Raw genomic sequence first — 21,495 nt, 5'->3', positions numbered from 1 at the left:
CTTCATTGCCACGTGTGGGCTACTCACTGCGGTGGCTTCTCTTGTTGCAGAGCACAGGCTCTGGGCCTACAGGATTCGGTAGTTGCAGCACTCAGGCTCTTAGAGTGCTGGCTCATTAGTTGTGGCACACATGCTTAGTTGCTCCGCCACATGCGGGATCTTCCTGGACCAGGGATCAAACCCACATCCTCTGCACTGACAGGTGGATTTTTAACCACTAGACCACCAGGGAGGCCCTGCATTTGTTTTTGTTTGTTTGTTTTAAGCATCTCGGTGATTTCTTCTTGCTCTTAAAGAGAGATATCATTTGAGATACAGTTTTCAAACCACAGAGCCCTTTCCCACCTCTGAGCCTTTGCCTTTTTCTCTGCCTAGAGAGCTCCTCCCTCCACCTCTGTGAAAGGCAGGCTCAGGGCATTCTTCCAATATCAGAAAAACACCACTGTCTTGTCTCCCCTTCCCCACCAGACACTGGTATCTTCATGTTTATTTCCTTCTTGGCACTTTCCACTGTCTGTACTGATTCCAATCTACCTTTTCCTCTTTTCTACAGACTGCTTTACTTTCTGTCTCCTGCAGGAACATATACTGCACGAGAGCGGGCACTATAGCTGCCTTGTTTCCCACTGTATCCCCACAGATTTCTACAACGGCCAGGACGCAGGATGTGTAAGTCAATTAAATAATTTCCAGAGATTTCCCTGCTGGACAAGTGGTTAGGACTCTGTACCCTCTGCCAAAGGCACAGGTTCAACTCCTGGTTGGGGAACTAAGATCCTATAAGCTGAACTTTGTGGCCAAAAATTATTTTCTTTTTCAAAATAGCGTGATTTATACTAATTCTTCTATTTACAAATTAAATGTTTTTGCCACAAAAGGGGTTGTAAATTACCAATGTTGTTTAGTCGCTAAATCATGCCCTTTGCGTAGCCTACCAGGCTCCTCTGGTGGACTGTAGCTCACCAGGCTCCTCTGTCCATTGGATTTCCCAGGCAAGAATACTGGAGTGGTTGCCATTTCCTCTCCAGGGGATCTGCCTGACCCAGGGATCAAACCTGTGTCTTCTGTCTTGGCAGGCGGGTTCTTTACCACTGAGCCACCATGCTGCTGCTAAGTCGCTTCTGTCATGTCTGACTCTGTGTGCCCCATAGACGGCAGCCCACCAGGCTCCTCTGTCCCTGGGATTCTCCAGGCAAGAACACTGGAGTGGCCGCCATGGAAGCCCTTAAATTGCTGATACTATTTTCAAAAGGCAACATGGTTTATTCCTTTTTTCAAAAGGAATATGTCAATAATAAAAAAAATAAAAAGGAGAAACAAAGTAAACAGATGTCTTTAAATTCTTTTCTGGAAAGAAAAGCTAGACCACTTTGGAGCAATATTTCCTAAGGTCATCTTGAAAACACTCTTCAGCATTTCAAATAGTCTTTGTTCTTGAGGATAATCCCCGAGGGTAAGCTGATTCAAGAGAGGATTTGCTTCTCACAAACAATTTACAGAGAACACTTTAAAGTTTCAAGGTCTATTATGCAAATAGATTTCTTAAAAAGAATTTCTATTATTGTTGCTACTATTTAGGTCAAATATTATAAAGAGATTGAGATGAATAAGAAGAGGGATCTTGCTGGCCTTTTAATCACCTGATGCCTTTTTATGCTGGGTTGGCCAAAAATGTTTGTTTGAGTTTACATTACATCTTACAGAAAAACCCAAACAAGCTTTTTGGCCTCCCCAGTACATCCATTCTGTCTCATCCTGAAAGAAAATCCTGGAGAGCAAGGAATGCAAAACAGCAGAGAGGGACATCTTGTTCAACTAGCCTTACTAGGCATTTTAACGGCACAGACGATGTCCTGCTCCTGTCATGTTAATATGCGTGATTCCAAAGTCCCCGGGTGGGAAAGTTAAGATGAGGAAGGAGTCTAACTGAGGATAAAGTGAAACAATCCTAAATACAAACACAAAAGCCTTAAAGATAATTAACAGTATCAGCCTTTGCTTATGACTATCGGGGGGCTTCCCTGGTAGCTCAGACGGTAAAGAATCTGCCTGCAATGCAGGAGACCCTGGTTCGATCCCTGGGTCAGGAAGATCCCCTGAAGGAGGAAATGGCAACCCATTCTGGTATCCTTGCCTGGAGAATCCCATGGACAGAGGAGCCCAGTGGGCTATAGTCCATGGGGTTGCAAAGAGTTGGACATGACTGAGCGATTAACATTATGAGTATTAGACCTTTGATAGACTGATTTAATATCTACTTCAATTCTGTCCCCAAAAAGTCTAGATGGGAAGAAAACTGGGCCTCTATTCATCTAAAACCCCACGGCTATCCTCAGACCCAGGACATGTTTCTCTTCATCTTCTTATTCCTGTTGCTCTGGAAACAGGCGTGCAGCACGGCTGTCTGTGAAAACCTGGGGTCTGCTGGGGCTCCAGGCAGGTGAGTTCCTGCTTCCCCAACTTCCTGGTTTCCTCCCTCTCTTTTCCTCTTCTCTGCGTTTTTCATCGCATTGCAGTTGTCATAGAAAGTACAGAATACTGAGTACAGAAAAGGGATCTTAGAGTAAATAGATCTTTTTCTCCCTAGGAGAAAAATGTAATAAGGTTATATCTATGACGACTTAAAATGTAAACGTTATCCCTCCACGTAAAGAAAAGAATAAGCATGTGAAAATGCAGTTAAAAATAATCTAAAATGACTGCATGGTGATGGTTATCAGTCAAACAATCAAGTGCAGGATCACAACATGAATGATATTTGCTATTTCATAAAATAGACCATATAATCACAGAGGTATGTCTACAGTCTTCCACAGATGTGTATTCTCTTGAACTCGATCTGTTTGTGCGATGTTTTACTCATCATTTGATTGTTCCACACTGGCTGATGAAGTAAGGGCCTGGATAAATTTCACATGCATTTATTTGTCTTTATAAAGGTTCTAAGCTGAAATTGTAAAATATGGAAATACTTTGATTCCTTTAGGGTGCCTGAAGAATTGAAAAATGGTTATCTCCCCTAAAATACATCTTTGAAACCATCAGTAACTTCAGGAATACGTGTAATAGGATTCTGTGTACCTGTTTCATAAAAATGCGATAAGAGGTCCTCTTTTTCAATAAAACGCTGATAGAGCCAGTCAGAAAGGTCATCGGTCTCCAGGGGTACATCTTTAACTGGAAAGATTCTATCAAGAGTCAGAAAAAAAAGCAAAAACTACTTTAATTCAGAACTCAAAATCATTCAGAACCACAACTTAGCTTTAGAGTATCCTATATCTACAAAAAATTATTGAGAAATACCTGTCTTCCCATGTTTGTAGGTTTAAGTAGGAATGTTTTTTGGAAGAAGTGAAGTTTTAGAATGCAGCTTTCTTAGAACACATTTAGAATACTCAAACACTAGGCCAAATAATGTATCTTAGCAATGTTCCTTTGTTGGGAATATCTATGAACCAGACAGAATCTGTGTTAATTGGTGCCCTTTTGCTAATTATATCAGAGATACTGGTTTCATGAGCAGGGCCAGCTCATGACTGAATGTAGTTGTTGGAACATGATTCTGAAGGATTCTGTGACTGTCCTCACTCAACAGGAACTGGACTGGGATGATGAGTGACACATATCCACTGCAAGTGAGAACAGAACAGGGGCCTTAAACAAGTGTTTCTTTTCTTTTTTGTTTTCCAATTTTGAGAAAAAGGTGTTCTTGATTTTTTTTCTTCATCAAAAGTATAAAGTCTGCAAAATGTTTGTATGAAAAACGCAGCCCCCCTCCCCTTCCTCTGCCCTTTGTTTCTCCTTCCCCAGAGGAATAGCTTTTTCCCTCTTATTATTTATCACTGCTTCTTCTCTAGTTTTAGGGCTTATCTACTGACAATCAAAGATGAGGGTTAAGCTCCTTTCTCTTCCTATCCCACCACACAGGCACATCTTTCCCATCTTCCCATGCACTCGTATGGTCATTTTAATTATCACAATATTTGATATTTACATTATTATAATCATGTAAGTATATTCAAAAGTAAACCAGGTGGTAAATCAAGGGTATGTTTCCTTTCCTCTCCAATTTCTGTTCTCCCCTAAATTGAGCAATTTGCATTGTTTCCTAGGTAGACATAACTAATTCAACCATAAACTATGGACCAATCAAATCTAAAATCAAATCTCTAGATGAGGTCGACAAACTTAAAGGGCCAGAGAAAAAATATTTAGACACTGCAGGCTATTAAGATCTTTGTCACAACTATTCTACTCTGCTTTGTGTAGTGTGCAGGCAGTCACAGACAAGGTATAAATAAATTAGTGTAGTTGTGTTCAAATGCAACTTTATTTAAAAACCAGGCAGAGGGCCAGAGGGACTCGGGTCTAGAACTCCTCCCAAGGGATTCAAGTTCATTAGACAGTCTTTCAATTTCACCTTCATGAGGAAATTTCAGCAAGGTTCTGGAGGTGTTGCCTGTAGTTTTCATCCTGCAAAGGCTCTTCACTATCATCCTGGTGATCCTTCATAATCCTAAAGTGGATTTAATGCTTCCTATATCTCATGTCTTACTTTTTCTCTATTTACTCCACATTTTGATGGAGTACACCCTCCAGTAGTTTCCTCAGAAAAGGCACTTTTATGTTGCGTTTCTGCTGGTGTCTTTTTTTCTGTCCTCATAGCTGGTTGATAATTTGACTAAATATAGGATTCAGAGTTGAAATTAATTTTCTTTCATCTGTCTTTTGTCCTCCTTTCTGAGAGATTTTTTATTTAAATTTTAAACTTTTTACTGAGTTTTACTTTTTTTTTTAACCATACTTTTAGTTTCTAAGAGATCTCCGAGTGTTCCTTTTTTTTTTTTTACAGAATGCTATTATTCTTACAATATTTAATCTCTATGAGAATCTCATTTCTATGAGAATTATCATGTGAATTTTAAAACATACACAGAAGTAGAGAAAAAGGTTAATGAACTCTCATGTACTATGAGGACTTTGGAAGCCACACAGTCTGTTTCTCACATGACCCTCCTATGTTTGTTTTTGTCTCCATCTTTAAGAGTGGAGGCTGATCAGATTCCCAGTTACCTGGGGATTCTCTGTTGTTCACACACATTTACAGATGTGGGACTACACAGCTGATTCAAAGTTCTTTGCCTGTGAGTCAAGTTTGTTGACTGTGAGTCACCCTGAAGATTATCTGAATGGGCCATTTAAATTAGTCTTTCCTCTTGAATTCACCCTTTACTCACAGAAAGATCCCTGAATTTCCTGCTGAGAGAGAGGAAAGGCCTTGTTGCTAGCTTTCTGGCGGCAGAGCGAGGTGAGGGCTGGGAGTCTCAACACTCAGCACACAGACGTCACCTAACCATGCTATTCTCATCTCATTATGGGATCTCTGCCTCAACTGCACCTGGGGTTCCTGAGTCCAGAGAGCCTCTATTTCCCTCTCCAGGGCAGGCCTCCAGTATTTGCCAGGGCAGGGAAAGAACAAGGGCCCAGGAATGGAATGCAGGATAGGGATTCTCGAGTTCTGGGGATCTGAGTTCTCCTTAAAAGATTTCAACCAGTCTTCCCAAGTTTAGCAACTTTCCACCACATTTACACAGCTGCTGATGCTGCCAGCTTCTTGGTTTTCAAAAGAGGAAATAGACTCAACTTAAATCCACTTTCGTGCCCTTCCAAAACCCCAGTAAAATACTAGAGAGGTTTTTCAAGGGTAAACTCACAAGGATGGGGTGAATCTAGGAATGACAATAGCAATAAAACTTGGGATGTTAGAAAACAGAGCAGTAAATAAAGTAACAGGATCCTAAGCCAGCTTTACATATATTAGTGTGTGTGTCTATCTTTTATACCATGGAGGCAATAAAAAAGCCAGCTTCAAGCCAGCCATACAAAAGGACAGCTGTTATGAGTATTATAAAACTGAATTCTTGACAGAGTTTTTTTAATATCAAAATTTATATAATCAGAGGAGTAGAGGCAGAGAGAGAAAATTTCAAAAGAGGAAGAGTCCGTGGGATATTTAAACGAGTTTGTTTTCCCTTCTCTTCAGAGGATAATTTCTATCTTTGAATTATAAGAAATCCTCAAATTAGAAATCATAGTCCAAGAATTCTATTGTTTCTTTCTTCTTTCCCCATTTAAACTAAGAAAGCAGATTCCTATGGGGGAAGTTACCAAAGATACACAAGATCCTAAGAGTGCTTGCAGACTACTTCACCTACAGTGTACATAAAATCCTGCAGAATGAACAATTAGACAAACACATTTCTGCGGAAAAATGTTCTCAGTGTTCAACAGATAATACCAAGTTCACATTTTCTCACCCTGCTGTGTATTTGCTCGTCAGCTACGAAAGGCCTAGCACCCTATCTCAAGCCTGTATCTCCACTTAAAGTGAGTTTTTAAGAGGGAGATAATTAAAAACAAAAGTCAGTTTTGTGAAGTTGTTTTTCCTAACTCCGTTTCTCCCCTAAGAAGACCCTTTGGGTACTTGGTTGCATGAAACAGTCATTTATATGTAAGGACTGAATGTCTCTATCAAACTGCTTTATAATCTTAATTTGCAGGTAGGAAGATGAATTAATGCAAATGATGACAATTTTGTTTTACGTCTTCTATATTTACACTTCCAATTTCTTTTTCTTATCACGTTGCTAAGACCTCTAGCACAATGCTGAATAGAAGTGGTGATAATGAGCACCCTGTCTTTCATTTTTGATCTTCCAGGGGGAAATATTCAATAGTGTCCCATTTAGTTTACTTGCTGTAGATTTCTTTGGTAGATGACATTAATCAGATTAAAGAAAACCCCTTCTATTCTCAATTGGCTAAAAGTTTTCTTTTTCATCATGAATAGTAGTTGCACTTTTATCAATTTTTTCCATCTATTGAAATGCTTATATAATTTCCCACTTTATTCTGTTAATGTGATTAATTAAAGGGATTGCTTTTAGATATTTTTTTGATTTGTAGATTTTATTTTTGTATTACAGACACATGCCCTTTATCAGATAAATGTACTGTTAATATCTTCTATTCAGTTTTCATTATTGCATATTATAGAGCTTCTTATAAAATATTGTAAAGGTGCTGATAAAAAGCATCATTCTCTTAGTTAGGGAGTTTGGGACTGACACATTCACACTGCTATACTTAAAGTGGATCACCAGCAAGGTCCTACTGTATAGCACAGGGAACTCTGCTGAATGTCATGTGGCAGCCTGGATGAGAGGGGATTTTAGGGGAGAATGGATACATGTATAACTACAGCTGAGTCCCTTTGCTGTCCACTGGAAACTATCACAATACTGTTAATCAGTTATACCCAAAACAAAACTTTCTTTTTTTTTTTAAGCATCATTCTCTTATTCCTGATCTTGGGAAGAAATATTTTAGTATATCATCCTTTAATATGGTGTTTTCTGAAGATTTTTGTAGATATCCTTTATCAGAATGAGGAAACTCCTTTAAAATCTACAGAGTTTCTATCATGAATAGTAAGAATTTATATTTAGTTAAGTGATTTTAGTTAAAAATCCAAGCTTATTTTGAATGTTGAGCCAAACTTTCATTCCTGAAATATATGCTCTCAGTACATAATATGATGAATTTAAAATATTTTGCTGGGTTATTCTCATAGCCATAATTATGTAAGAGATTTGCCTGTAAATTTTCCTTTCTTATAATATTTTTGGTTCAGGTTTTGGTATCCTAGTTATACTGGCCTCATAAAAGAAGCTAGGAAGTATCCTCTTTTTGATGCTCTGGAATAACTGCACTTAATATCCTTTAATTTTCTTTTTTAATGACTACAGAATCTGAGGTAATGTCCCCTTTGTCATTCCTGATATCGATAACACTGACCCTTTTTTCCTTATCAGTCTTGCCAGGAGTTGATCACATTAATGTTATCAAAAAATAAAATTTTTTGATGTCATTTTTCTTTCTATTGTATGTTTTCTATTTTAGTAAGTTCTCCCTTATTATTCCCTGTCTTCTACGATCTTAGGATTGCATTTGCTTCTTTTTTTCTAACTTCTTAAAATAGACATTTAGATTCTGATTTTTAACTGTCTTCTCTTTTAATAGAAGTGTTCTTTTTGCTTTTCTTTACATTACTATTTTTCGGCTGTGCTGAGTCGTCAGTGCTTTGCGCCAGCCTTCCCTAGCTGTGGAGAGCAGTGTGCAGGCTTCTCAGGCGGCTGTTCTTCTTGCAGCATGCAGTCTCTAGGTGCGCAGCCTTCGGCAGTTAAAGCACGCGGGCTCTGCAGCCGGGGCTCAAGGGCTCTAAGGTGTGGCCTCAGAGGTTGTGGTGCACAGGCCTCGCTGCTCCGTGGCACCTGGAATCCTCTCAGACCAGGGACTGAACCTGTGTCCCGTGCACTGGCAGGCAGATTCCTATCCACTGTGCCACCAGGGAAGTCTCAGAAGTTTTTAAGGCTGTAAATTTTCCTTTAAAATACAGGTTAATACAGATTAAGTTGTACCCCATAGATTTTTATAGATCATATTTTCACAATCATTCTGCTAAAAATATTTTCTACTTTCATTGTAATCTCTTTAAACATGGTAAGCCTTAAATTCCTCTTATTCTCTACCACTTGATGTGAAGATCCAACTCACTGGAAAAGACCCTGATGCTGGGAAAGATCGAAAGCAAAAGGGGAAGAGGGTGGCAGAGGATGATATGGTTAGACAGTTTCACCAACTCAATGGACATGAACTTGAGCAAACTCCAGGGGACAGTGAAGGACAGTGAAGCCTGGCATGCTGCAGTCTATGGGGCTGCAAAGAGTCTGACACAATTAGTGACTGAACAATAACAACCACCAACTGATGAACAGTTTCTCTTTTTTTGTTACAGCAGTGTGCAAATGTCCATTCATATATGTACATATATAGGATAAAATTACAGGAGTGAAATTGCTAAGTCAAAGGTTAATTTTGAAAGATGTTACTACATTATCTTCATAAAGATTATACCAATTTATGTTCCCACTAGCAATTTATGAGAATGCCTCTCAGAGAAAGATTTTTAAACTGGAGAAGAACGAAATCTGAAGGCTCTGATTTAGGTGTAGAAGATGATGAGCAGTGTTTCACAACTCAGTTCAGTTCAGTCACTCAGTCGTATCCAACTCTTTGTGATCCCATGGACTGCAGCATGCCAGGCTTCCCTGTCCATCACCAACTCTTGGAGCTTGCTCAAACTCATGTCCATCAAGTCGGTGATGCCATCCAACCATCTCATCCTCTGTCGTCCCCCTCTTCTCCTGCCTTCAATCTTTCCCAGCATCAAGGTCTTTGCCAATGAGTCAGTTCTTCACATCAGGTGGCCAAACTAAAGTACTGGAGCTTCAGCTTCAGCATCAGTCCTTCCAATGAATATTCAGGACTGATCTCCTTTAGGATTGACTGGTTTGATCTCCTTGCTATCCAAGGGACTCTCAAGAGTCTTCTCCAACACCACAGTTCAAAAGCATCAATTCTTTAGCGCTCAGCTTTATTTATAGTCCAACTCTCACATCCATACATGAATACGAAAAACCATAGCTTTGACTAGATGGACCTTTGTCAGCAAAGTAATGTCTCTGCTTTTTAACATACTGTCTAGGTTTGTCATAGCTTTTCTTCCAAGGAGCAAGAGTCTTTTAATTTCAGGCATCATCTGCAGTGATTCTGGAGCCCAAGAAAATAAAGTCTGTCACAGTTTCCATTGTTTCCCCATCTATTTGCTATGACATGATGGGACAAGATGTCATGATCTTCATTTTTTGAATGTTGAGTTTTAAGCCAGCTTTTTCACTGTCCTCTTTCACTTTCATCAAGAGGCTCTTTAGTTCTTCTTCACTTTCTGCCATAAGGGTGGTGTCATCTGCATATCTGAGGTTATTGATATTTCTCCTGGCAATCCTGATTCCAGTTTGTGTTTCATCTAGCCCAGCATTTCGCATGATGCACTTTGCATATAAGTTAAACAAGCCGGGTGACAATATACAGCCTTGACGTACTTTTTTCACAATTTGGAAGCAGTCCATTGTTCCATGTCTGGTTCTAACTGTTGCTTCTTGACCTGCATACACATTCTCAGGAAGCGAGTAAAGTGGTCTGGTATTTCCATCTCTTTGAGAATTTTCCACAGTTTATTGTGATCCACACAGTCAAAGGTTCTGGCATAGTCAATAAAGCAGATGTTTTTCTGGAACTCTCTTGCTTTTTCTATGATCCAAGGGATGTTGGCAATTTGATCTCTGGTTCCTCTGCCTTTCACAACTGGGATATGCCAATTTGGGGACACATTCTTAGGAATCCACTTATGAGCTTTCTTTAAGAATAAAGATCCTTAAGTCTTCATTTCAATATTAACCTTAATGCAAATATTCTGAATCTTACAGAGAAACACATTAGCACTGCCATCTGACTGCAGAGCCTATGTTTATAGTCACTTTAGGGCTTCCCTGGTGGCTCAGAAGGTAAAGAATCCACCTTCAGTGCAGGAGACCCCGGTTTGACTTATGGGTTGGGAAGATACCCTGGAGAAGGGAACAGCTACCCATTCCAGTATTCTGGCCTGGAGAATTCCATGGACTGTATAGTCCATAGGGTCGCAAAGAGTTGGACACAACTGAGCAACTTTCACTTACTGAATTTGTTAGATGAATTTGTTGAGCACTGACATCTTTTGGAGAGGGACATGGCAACCCACTCCAGTATTCTTGCCTGGAGATTCCATGGACAGAGGAGACTGGCAGCCTGCAGTCCATGGGGTCGCAAAGAGTCAGACACGACTGAGTGACTGGCACTGCAACACACTGGCACGATGCAGTACTACTTTAAATGTATGCGGCCAGAGAAGCTTAACAAGGGCACCCTTAGGAGCAAAATCTATTCTTCCAGCTCTCAAAGGTCACCTCTCCTGTGACTTTATAATATCCACTAAAATAAATGTTTTAAATAAAATAAAACAAGAGTTCTGTTTCTTGAAATGATAGGGTAATGGTTATAAATTCTGGACAAAATGCAAAAAGTAATTAGTGGAAGGCACTGGAGAGTGACTAAAAGCAGTCGGACACTGGAGGAGCGTCAACACTTGGCAGACAGGAAAGCAGGTGCATTTTCCATTTTTTACAGCTCTTTACCTCAAAATAGTTCCCAGTTAGTGCCACACAGAGAATCAAGACTTATATAAGAACATGTCGTCTTATTCATTGAAGAATCAGAAGACAGATATTAGGGTGGCTATAACATTTGAAATGTGAGGAATCTCAGACAGAAGTAAGCACTGAGTGAGAGCCATGACTTCTGAGTCTGCTCCACACTCGAATTTCTAGGTGACTCCCGAACTATGTATGTACGGGGCAGAAGCCAGCAAAATAAAGCCAGCACAGTGCTGGACACGAGAGAGATGCCCAGAGCTATGCAGAAAATTGAACTACTCAGGAAATTTAATCATTTGTTTCTTTTTGTTTTTTCCAAATTAAATGTCCTTAATATTTGGATTTTTAGTAAAGTCAGTTAGTCATCCTGATACTAGAGGGATGTTTTGTTTGTTTCTTCCATGGAAGTGTTTTTTTTTTTTCAATTGAAATAGAGTTGATTCAGGGAATGTTTTAAAATTTAAATTTAAAAATCAAAGTTTGTTTTTTAAATGAATGGTATTACAAATCACTGACTTTTTACTTTTAGATAGTTTAATACTGTCTTAACACAGTTTTGTAATATAAGTGGTGCTCTTTAAACTCTTTATCCACCTCTACCACACTGAGTACAGTCGAATGGTTTGGGGAATTATCTATACTACTTTTTAGCCCCTAAAAATACACTATTTCTGTAAATAAAAAAGCAGGTCTAATCAACCTGAGGATAACTTAGCAAGAGCTATCTTGGAAATAGTATTTAAAACATCTTTATAAGGAGGAAAGTGACATTAAAAATAAGGCTGAAAGAGGAAGTTTGGGTTGACCAACTTAACTCGTGAAAGACTGTGGTGAGGTTGGTGAAGTATCTTGCTTTAAATGGGGTTAGTGTCGGGAGTGGGGCCGTGTTTTAACAGAAAATCTACCCTACCATCTGCCTAGAATAGCTTGGACTTTCTCTTGCTTTAAGAGGCAGCCAGGAGGGAAGACCAAATGCTCACTCAAGAGCAGTCTACTGCTATTACTCTGATTGTTTGGTCACCATGCGATTAAAATATTAAAATGACTAATCTCCTAATATGGCAGAGTGTCAAATGCACTGAATACCAGTCTTCTTGGAATCAAATAAAAGGAATTCTTGTGGGATATAAAGAAATAAATCTTTGCAATACCAAAAGTTATCCAATTGAGAAACCAGCTCCTAGTGTTCCAGAAACAAAAATTCTTATTAATAGTAATCCAGAATGTGCTCCTAAATACAGAGTATTCCACCAAAAAGCATAGGGTCAGATTTAGGAGCACTAGATAAACTATATTAAAAAAAAAAAAAAAGATGTAAAATAATGCTTAGCAGCTGACACCTATATACCTTCTCATTAGAATGTTTGAATTTTCATGCCACAATGACTCCAAAATGTGAGCTAACAAAGAACATGGCTAAAGCCTCAATTCAGTTATGTCAATGGTATGTTAGGAGCCAATAAGCACTGAAGAAGATAAACTGCTGACGCTTTCTTAAACCAAATAATCTAGCAGAGGGACAAGGAAAGTAAATAATCTAAAATCAGAATAAGGTAAACGTTATATAAGGATTTTTGGAGAAGGAAATGGACTTGCAACCCACTCCAGTATTCTTGCCTGGAGAATTCCATGGACAGAGGAGCCTGGTGGGCTACAGTCCATGGGGTTGCAAAGAGTTGGACATGACTGAGCAACTTTCACTATATAAGGACTTTAAAGAATTTCTGTGTAAGTTTAAATGAAGGGGTGTGCATGTCTACTTATGACACGGGATACATGGAAAAGGCATCACTTGAGTTGGCTTAAAAGAGTCAGTAAATTCAAAAAACTTAAATTTTCAACAGAGTAATGATAGGCATGCAGTTTTCAAGAGTCAGAGTACTATTAGGTTGATGGTGAAAAATAATAGGCCTATTTTTTCCCTCCTCAGATACCTATTTCAGATACAACCTCTTTCAACTTTATTTTGCTGTTCACTTCCACACTGCTTATATAATATGCTAGACTGTCCAATTTAAAATGTATTCATCAACTTCCTAACAGGGAAGACAAGGACTTGGCTCTCTTCTACCTTTGTTCTCTGTCTTTTTGACTTCCTCCTCCTCTCCTGCAGTTAGTAATTCCTTCTTGGTGCCAACTCTGCCCTTTGTAACTATGCTTATTAGTTTATGTTCTATTTATTTTCTTACGTGTCTGTTTACTCTATCAGACTGTGCTATACTCATCTTTGCATATCCAGTGTATAAATCAGTGCCCCCTCCTCTGTGGGAACTCAAATTTGCTGAACTGAAGTAAATTCAAAGTAATCTGCCAGGGTAAAACTTGATGAGGTGCCATCTGTAGACAGCCATCAACAACACAACCATGGTTAACTGACACCACAAGGGCTAGTATGACAAGAATAGCTCAGAAATACGGAAACTACTTGTCACCAAAAATAGATTTATAGACAAGAACAGATCCTGTCAAACCTAACACATCAGAATATCTCTGAGTACTCAGTTCCCAGAAGTTTTGCTTTGAGTCACTGTCCTTAGGTAAGCTGCTCAGGCCTCATCCTCAACATACTAAGGAATAATATTTAGAGCTTCCTCCTGGATCCACTAGAAAAGTTTTTTGGTTTTTTTTTTTTTTTTTTTTGGCTGACTTAAAAAATTTTTTTCTTTATTTTTGATTGAAGGATAATTACAATACTGTGTTGCTTTCTGTCATATTGATTGACTTTCTTTTTTTTTTTTTTTAATTTTTTTATTAGTTGGAGGCTAATTACTTCACAACATTTCAGTGGGTTTTGTCATACATTGATATGAATCAGCTATCTGAAAAAATAATTCAGCAACTCAGATATAAACTTTTACTCACTTTATTAGAGGAATAAATCAAGGCTCTATGGTAGCAAACCTGGGATCATATAGGAGAGAATTCAGAGTGACTTTAAGGTTTATGTTTAAATAAAGATAGCAAATACTCAGAACCTAGATCACTGCCTCCCTTCTTGGTCAGGGACAACTGAGCCGAATAAGAGAAGTAAATAATCTAAAACCAGAATGTGGTTATATAAGGACTTTAAAAGAGTTTCTGGGTAAGTTTAAGTGAAGGGGCTTGCATGTCTACTTAGGATAGAGGATACATGGAAAAGGCATCACTTGAGTCCTGCTCCTGTAACAGTCAGAGCTATAGCAAACCAACACGCCACTGAGGGCACAAACAATGAGATAGCATTGTTTATACCCCAAATTTATTCATTATATCTTTTTTGTGTTGCATCCTTTGAGACATAAATGCTTGCTGAATGAACTGAACTATCCAGTAAGCAAAATGTAACACTGGTATATATTCTAACGAGAATCATTATTATGTTTTCCATGAGTCTAATGACTTCTTAATATTTTTGTTAAGACTTTCTTTTTTAAAGAGTAGTTTAAGGTTCACAGCAAAATTGAGGAGAAGGGACAGAGATTTCTTTGTATCTCTCTAAAGACTTTAAATTTTTTTTATTTTGAAATAATTTCAGACTCAAAGCAAAGTTACAAAAATACTGCAAAGAATTCATATATATGCTTCAATCAGATTCCCAAAGTATCATTATTTCTCATATTTACTCTATCATCTTTCTATATATGTTTTTTCCTGATCTATCTATATAGTCTTTCCTCAACTTTTGAGAGTAAGTTACAGATAGTGTGTCCCCTAAAATACTTCCATGAACGTTTTTTAAAATACAAGAACAGTCCTTTATATAACTATGCTTCAATGATAAAAATCAGGAAATGAACACCGCTACTATTATCTAAAATTTACAATCTACAGATTTCATTCAAATTATGCCGTGTTACACTAATGTCTATAACAAAAAAAGGAAAGAAAAAAGAGAAACAAAGGAATAAAGAAACAAGAAAAGAAACAAAGGGGGAAAGAAGGCACCATGCTTTAGGAAAAGGAGAATAGCAGTGAAATAAAAAAGACAGGGTAAAGTATCAGTATCAATAAAGGGAATATTTAATAGGCAAACATATACTAGGTAAAAAGTACTGAAATCTGAGCTGGGTTATGGCATTTAGATAAAAAGAGAGAACAGAAACAAACATTGCATGAGTAACTTTCATAGGAACCGGCAGCTGAATCTGAGAGAGAGGATAAAATTTTAAAGTGGAAGAGTCAAAAAACTCCAAAATTTTCATTCTGGGTGAGGGTAGAATTATGTTAACATAAACCCCAACTGGAAAGCCAGGAGAAACAAGTTTGTGTGAAGGAAAATGAGTTAAGTTCTAGACATATTAGGTTTGAAGAAGACAGGGTATCCAGGTGGAGGAAAGAAAGCTAAGTGAGGATTTGGAACTTGGGAAAAAGACTGAGAGCTAGAGGTACACCTACACAGGATCCACTTCCACATACTCTCCTATCATGAACCTCTTTCATGACAGAAAAAAGAGAAGACTAAAAACAGGATTCTAGAGAAGGTCTATGTTTAAGTAATCTGTGCGTGTGCGTGTGCGTGTGTGTGTGTGTGTGTATTCCTGTATTAAATGGAAGGTTAGACAAAAAGACCTAGCTAGCCTTTCTACTTCGCAGATCCAATTCAATGACTTTAAGTAACTATAAAATATAAATAATGATCAGTGAGAGTTATGCTTAACCATTATTCAATTAAAATTTAAACTCTAAGAATTTTTTTTTTAATTTGGAAGCTATAATATTTCCAACAAAACTTCCTTAGAAAACAAAAAGCATTTTTTTAATACCAATGGCAGTAACTATGCTTGACTCTAGAGAAATCTGAAAAAGAAAAGATGAACCCCCAGAGGGCCAAGGAAGGGAGGATAGAGCTTCATTTCTAAAGCTTACTCTCTCCAGATTCATACAATGAAAATAACTTAGCAAAGTAGATTTTAGGTTATTAGATTCTTGGTTCTGTGTTAACAGTAAAAAATTTCTTTCATGTATAACTTCTTATAAAAATTTGAGATTAAGCATATCTTCTAAGTAGAGGATGGAGATTTTATCTTATTTGAAATGATGATTCACCCCTCTTTCAAATCATCAATTTCATTACAGAAATACAGAATTCAATCCATAATACAGTCAAACCTAAATTAAGACCACTTATTTAATGTTGTCAAGCATCCTGAATTGTGTCAAACTAAAATGTTTTGTTTTCTTAAAGAAGAAAGAAAAAACTGTTGGGGTAGAAAAGAAAAAATAACTTGGGGGTGATGAATATCAATAAAAACAGCCAAGCAGAACTAAAAACCTGAAGATTAAATTTAATGGGTAACTTCCCATTTTCCAACTGGAAGCTTTGAAAAAATCCAGACTTTTCCACGATAAAGCTAGGGCACAGAGGCAAAGCAATAAAAAACAAGAGATGACAAGAAAAGTAGATAGGAAGAAGAGAATCATTAGATAGCGAAAATAGAGGTGAAATGAGTGAAAACTATGGTGATAAAGAAAAGCTCTATAAGAAAAACTAAAGACAGGACAATGTTTCCTTTTGCTAGGGAAAAAAAGTCACTTTAAGTTCAAGAGGCAATTTAATGACCTTACTTTCAGATGAGTAATTTGGGGGCCTCAGGTGGTAAACCTCTAAAGCTGCATCATCAGTACCTGGTGTGTACCACTTAGGTGTGTATTACTTTAGAGTTACTCACAGTTGCTGAGAAAAGTGATCTGAAACCTCAATATGTTGAATAACTTATTTTTAATACATTAATTATATTCTACTTTATTCTAGGTTTTATACCAAAAAATTATTACACAAATTTAAGCTGTTTAAACTCACTTTAAAATTATGGATAGGGGACTTTCCTGGTGGTCCAGTGGTTAAGAATCCGCCTTGCAATGCAAGGGATGTGGGTTTGATCCCTAGTTGGGGAACTAAGATCCCACATACCCCAGTGCAGTTCAGCTTGTGTGCTGCAACTACCAAGTCCTTGCACCGCAAGTAGAGAATCCCTGCACCACAATGAAAAATCCCCCATGACACAAGGAAGGTCCTATGTGCCACAACTAAGACCCAACACAGTCATGTAAAACAAATACATTTTAAAAAATTATGGATAAAGCACTAGAATAAGAAAACCTAGACTATACAACATTTCAATTTGTATTTAATTTAAATCAAACATTTCAGTTTGATTTAAAGGGTTAAAATCTATTTAGTGCTTATTAAATAGCATGCAATTTAAATGTGAACTTATTAAATTCTTATAACTACATGATGAAAATGCTTTTGGTGCAATTACTCAGATGATTATTAAATTCTAAATTCTGTGGGCAATTTTTTTTTCAATCAATTTTTAAAATTTTATTTATTTATTTTTGGCTATGCTGGGTCTTCCTTGCTGTGCATGGGCTTTCTCTAGTTGCAGTGAGTAGGGGTTACTCTCCAGTCGTGTTGTACAGGCTTCTCACTGAGGTGGCATCTCCTGTTTCAGAGCAGGGCTCTAGGGCATGCAGGCTTCAGGAGTTGCAGGTTGCAGGCTTTAGAGTGCGGGCTCAGAGGTTGTGGTGTACAGGTTTAGTTGCCCTGCGGCATGCAGATTCCCAACCACTGAACCACCAGGGACGTCCTCAAATAATTTTTTAAATTGAAGAATTAATACATTCACACTGTAAAAAACAAACAAACTAAAGGCCTAAAATAGTACAAAGATTCACTCCCCAGAGGCAGAGGGGGAGAGGAGAGAGGCAGCAACTACTTTTTTTAGCAGCATGCCAAATATCTAACTAAATAATGTGAAGAGAAGTGAAGTGAAAGTCGTTCAGTTGTGTCCAACTCTTTGCGACCCCATGGATGTCCATGGAATTGTCTAGGCCAGAATACTGGAATGAGTAGCCTTTCCCTTCTCCAGGGGATCTTCCCAACCCAGGGATCAAACCCAGGTCTCCCACATTGCAGGCGGATTCTTTACCAGCTGAGCCATAAGGGAAGCCCAATTAAATAATAACTAAAGCTTTATTTTACTGGGTTTTAAGATGACTCTCAGTTTCAGAGATATTATTATGTGAAAAAATATGTATCTTAATGGATGAAATAGGATATATGATGTCTCACTTATTGTGTTTTTCAGAACTTAATTGTAGTTTCTAAGAAGTAACACTATTTTATCTCTATCGATGGGCTTCAAATATCCCCTTTAAAACTACCAAATATAGAAAATATAGTTAGAAAATCATCAACCATACACAAGTTCCCAAGTAAATCCAGATTCTCTAATCTTTCCATTGATCTAATCCTGCCCTTAAAGTACACTGTTTTAATTACAGTAAGCCTTGACATCTGGTAGGAAGAATTCCTCTGTCCTGTTTATCTTCAAAACTATCTTAGCTATTCATTTGTCTTTACTCTCTCAAGTGAATTTTAGAACCATCTGTCAAGTTTCCAGAAAAAACATCCTGAATTATGATCCTAATACTCCTGGATATAATGTAACTACAATTATATTAAGTTTATGGATTAAATTTAATTAAATTTATAGATTGGGAGAATTGACATCTCTATACTTTTCAGCCTTCCCTCTATGAACACAGTATCTCTTTCCACTTTTTCAGTTTTTTTATGTTCTTCAATGTAGTTTTATATTTTCCTTCATAGAAGCCTTCTACATTTTTTCTTAAGTTTTATTGGTAAATACTTAACAGTCTTCTTGTTTCTCAGATAAGCATCTTTTAAAAAAATCACATTTTATATGTATTGTCAGGATAAAGAGATAATATTGATTTTTCTGTGATGATTTTATATCAAGATTGCTGAACTCTATAAAAAGATGTGAACTCACTTTCTTGGGTTTTCTACATAGGCCATTGCAATGTGTCAACCTGACTGGGCTAAAGGATGTCCAGATAATGTCTTCCATTATTTGTAAATAAATAAATAAAAAATAATGTTTTACATTACCTGAAACAATGTTTGGTGTGCTATAAGGGTATGCTCTAAGGATGCCACTGGAAGAGATTATCATTCAAATCAGGAGACTTAAGTGAAGAAGATCCGCTTCACCAATGCTGGTGGGCAGCGTCTAATCCACTGAGGGCCTGACTAGAACAGAAAAGTGGAAGAAGGGGGAGTCCACTGTCTTTGCTAAGACCTCCTGCTGCTGCTCTAGAACATCAGTGCCCCTAGTTCTTAGGCTTTCAGACTTCCTTCCCCACCTTTCTCAGACCTTGGGACCACTGGCTTTCCTGGTTCTCTAGCTTGCACATACTAGATCATGGGACTTCCTCGCTTCCATAACCAGGAGAGCCAACTCCTGTAATAAATCTATTCTTGATCTCTCTCTATATCCTACTGGTTCTATTTCTCTGAAGAACCCTAATTAATACAACTATCCATCATCCCAGTGGATGATTTATAGCTCATTTGTCAATGAAGTTTGGAACAATTTCAATATCTTTATAGTTAGGGACATAGTAGGGAAAAATCTTTTTTAATGACTCATTTAACAATAAAAGACTATGGACTTTCTTAATCCATCACTATCAGGGTATCTTAGACAAATTGATTCTCTTTATATGTTCTATGCCAGAAGAGGTCACAACTCTAAATTGAAGTTTCTGACGTTATTGTTTGGGGTTAAAGGGATGGTATAAGAAGGTATCATTTTTTTTCTCAAAGCACTGGATATATTTGTTTGAAACTTTTAAACTAATAACAGCATTCAAAAACTATTTCTGACAATCAGACATTATTTACCTCTTTGATAGAAGTAAGCATCATCACTTACAAAATATTTCTTGTGAAATAAATTTAACCCTTAATCTGATGAAGTTGTAGTACCTACCCACAAATTTATAGGAAATATAGCGAACAGAGGAATACACAGGATACAATCAGCAAAACAAAAACTATATGAACTCTACAGGGCAAATGATACGGTATTTCAAAAAAATAAGCTACAAGGAAAATAAAAGGAGGAGGAATCTGGACACAAAAGAAACTTGAGATACATCAACCAATTGCAAGTTAACTGAATCCAAAGTGTCAAAAAAATAATTTATAAAAAAAATAATAATAGTAATAATTTATGAGACAATCCAGGAAAATTGATGACTGACTAGATAGTTGATAATATTAATAAACTATTAATATTTTAGGTATGATACTGTGTACCGTTTTTTACAAAAAGAATTATTACATTTTAGAGAATATATAATAAAACATTTACAAATAAAATAACATAATGTCTGAGCCTTCCTTCAAAATAATCCATTGGAACCTGGGAAATAACACAGAGGAAACAACATTCACTGTAAGTGTAAGACAAGTACATCGGGTTTCATTTCTAGGTTTGAAATTTTCCGTAACAAAAAGTTTTGGAGGAAAACACTATTTCTGAAATTATAGCCCCCAAAACTGATAAAAACTTGTAACTTGTTTTAAGAAGGGAAAAAACAGAAAGAAAAATCAAAGTGATATAATATTAATCACAAATATTATAGGTTTATGCATAACATTAACAAAATATTATACTATTTTAAAATGTTGGTAATTTTTCTGATAAATAAGTTTTTCTGTAATTTTAATAACACTCTCCAATCTAACATCAGAACTAATAGGCTAAATATATCTATTATAAAAAAATCTAAAATATGGGGTAGGATAAACTATAGGTATGTACTGACATTCAGCATGAAAGTGAAAGTGAAGTCGCTCATTTATGTCCGACTCTTTGCGACCTCATGGACTGTAGCCTACCACGCTCCTCCGTCTATGGGGTTTTCCAGGCAAAAGTACTTGAGTGGGTTGCCATTTCCTTCTCCAGAGGAATCTTCCCGACCCAGGGATCAAACCCGGGTCTCCCGCGTTGTAGCCAGACACTACCGTCTGAGCCACAAGGGAATTCAGCATAGTATTATTAAAATCAAGAATGAAACCTGAGAAGTCTATGATCAATAGGGAAATAATTAAATGTATCTAGTAGCCAGGATTTTGGGAAGCCACTAAAAATGTAAAAACTTCATAAAGGTACTTACAAATACTTATAAAATTTGTAATCTTAACATCTAGAACATGTGTAGTACAGGTTTAACATTCATTAAAATGCAATGTGGAATAAAGTAGAATAAAAATAACTTTTATGCATATTACAACTGCAGCTACACTATAAACATACATAAAACAATATTGAAATATAAAAAAAAAATTATGTGAGCATGCTGGGAGAGATTTTTTTCCCTCTGTGACATATTTTCATAGTTACATGCTTTTATTTTTAAAAATAAATTTAATGTTTTACAAAGTACACAATAGAGAGCATCTAATAACATTAAAGAAATTAAATCCTTTAATCCCCTAAATCTAAAATATTTTAGTATATCAACAAAAATTATTAGTGAGATATTTTAT

General features: G+C 37.0%; 1 protein-coding gene across 4 annotated transcripts in view; it reads right to left on the bottom strand.

The window, feature by feature from the left end:
- LPGAT1 (lysophosphatidylglycerol acyltransferase 1) overlaps positions 1–21,495 on the bottom strand; it is an 82,685-nt gene that overhangs the window by 6,712 nt on the left and 54,478 nt on the right. For all 4 annotated transcript variants that reach the window (XR_009695852.1, XM_061161010.1, XM_061161009.1 and 1 more), the window contains exon 7: positions 3,082–3,188. Coding sequence is in view for 3 of the 4 variants with exons in the window: in XM_061161010.1 (XP_061016993.1) it covers positions 3,082–3,188 (107 nt within the window). In the remaining variant the exon portion in view is untranslated. The remainder of the gene's footprint in view (positions 1–3,081; positions 3,189–21,495) is intronic.

This window comes from Dama dama, chromosome 14, assembly GCF_033118175.1.
Source record: "Dama dama isolate Ldn47 chromosome 14, ASM3311817v1, whole genome shotgun sequence".
In the NCBI taxonomy this organism is placed as follows: domain Eukaryota; kingdom Metazoa; phylum Chordata; class Mammalia; order Artiodactyla; family Cervidae; genus Dama; species Dama dama.
This window is presented reverse-complemented; position numbering and strand designations above follow the sequence as displayed.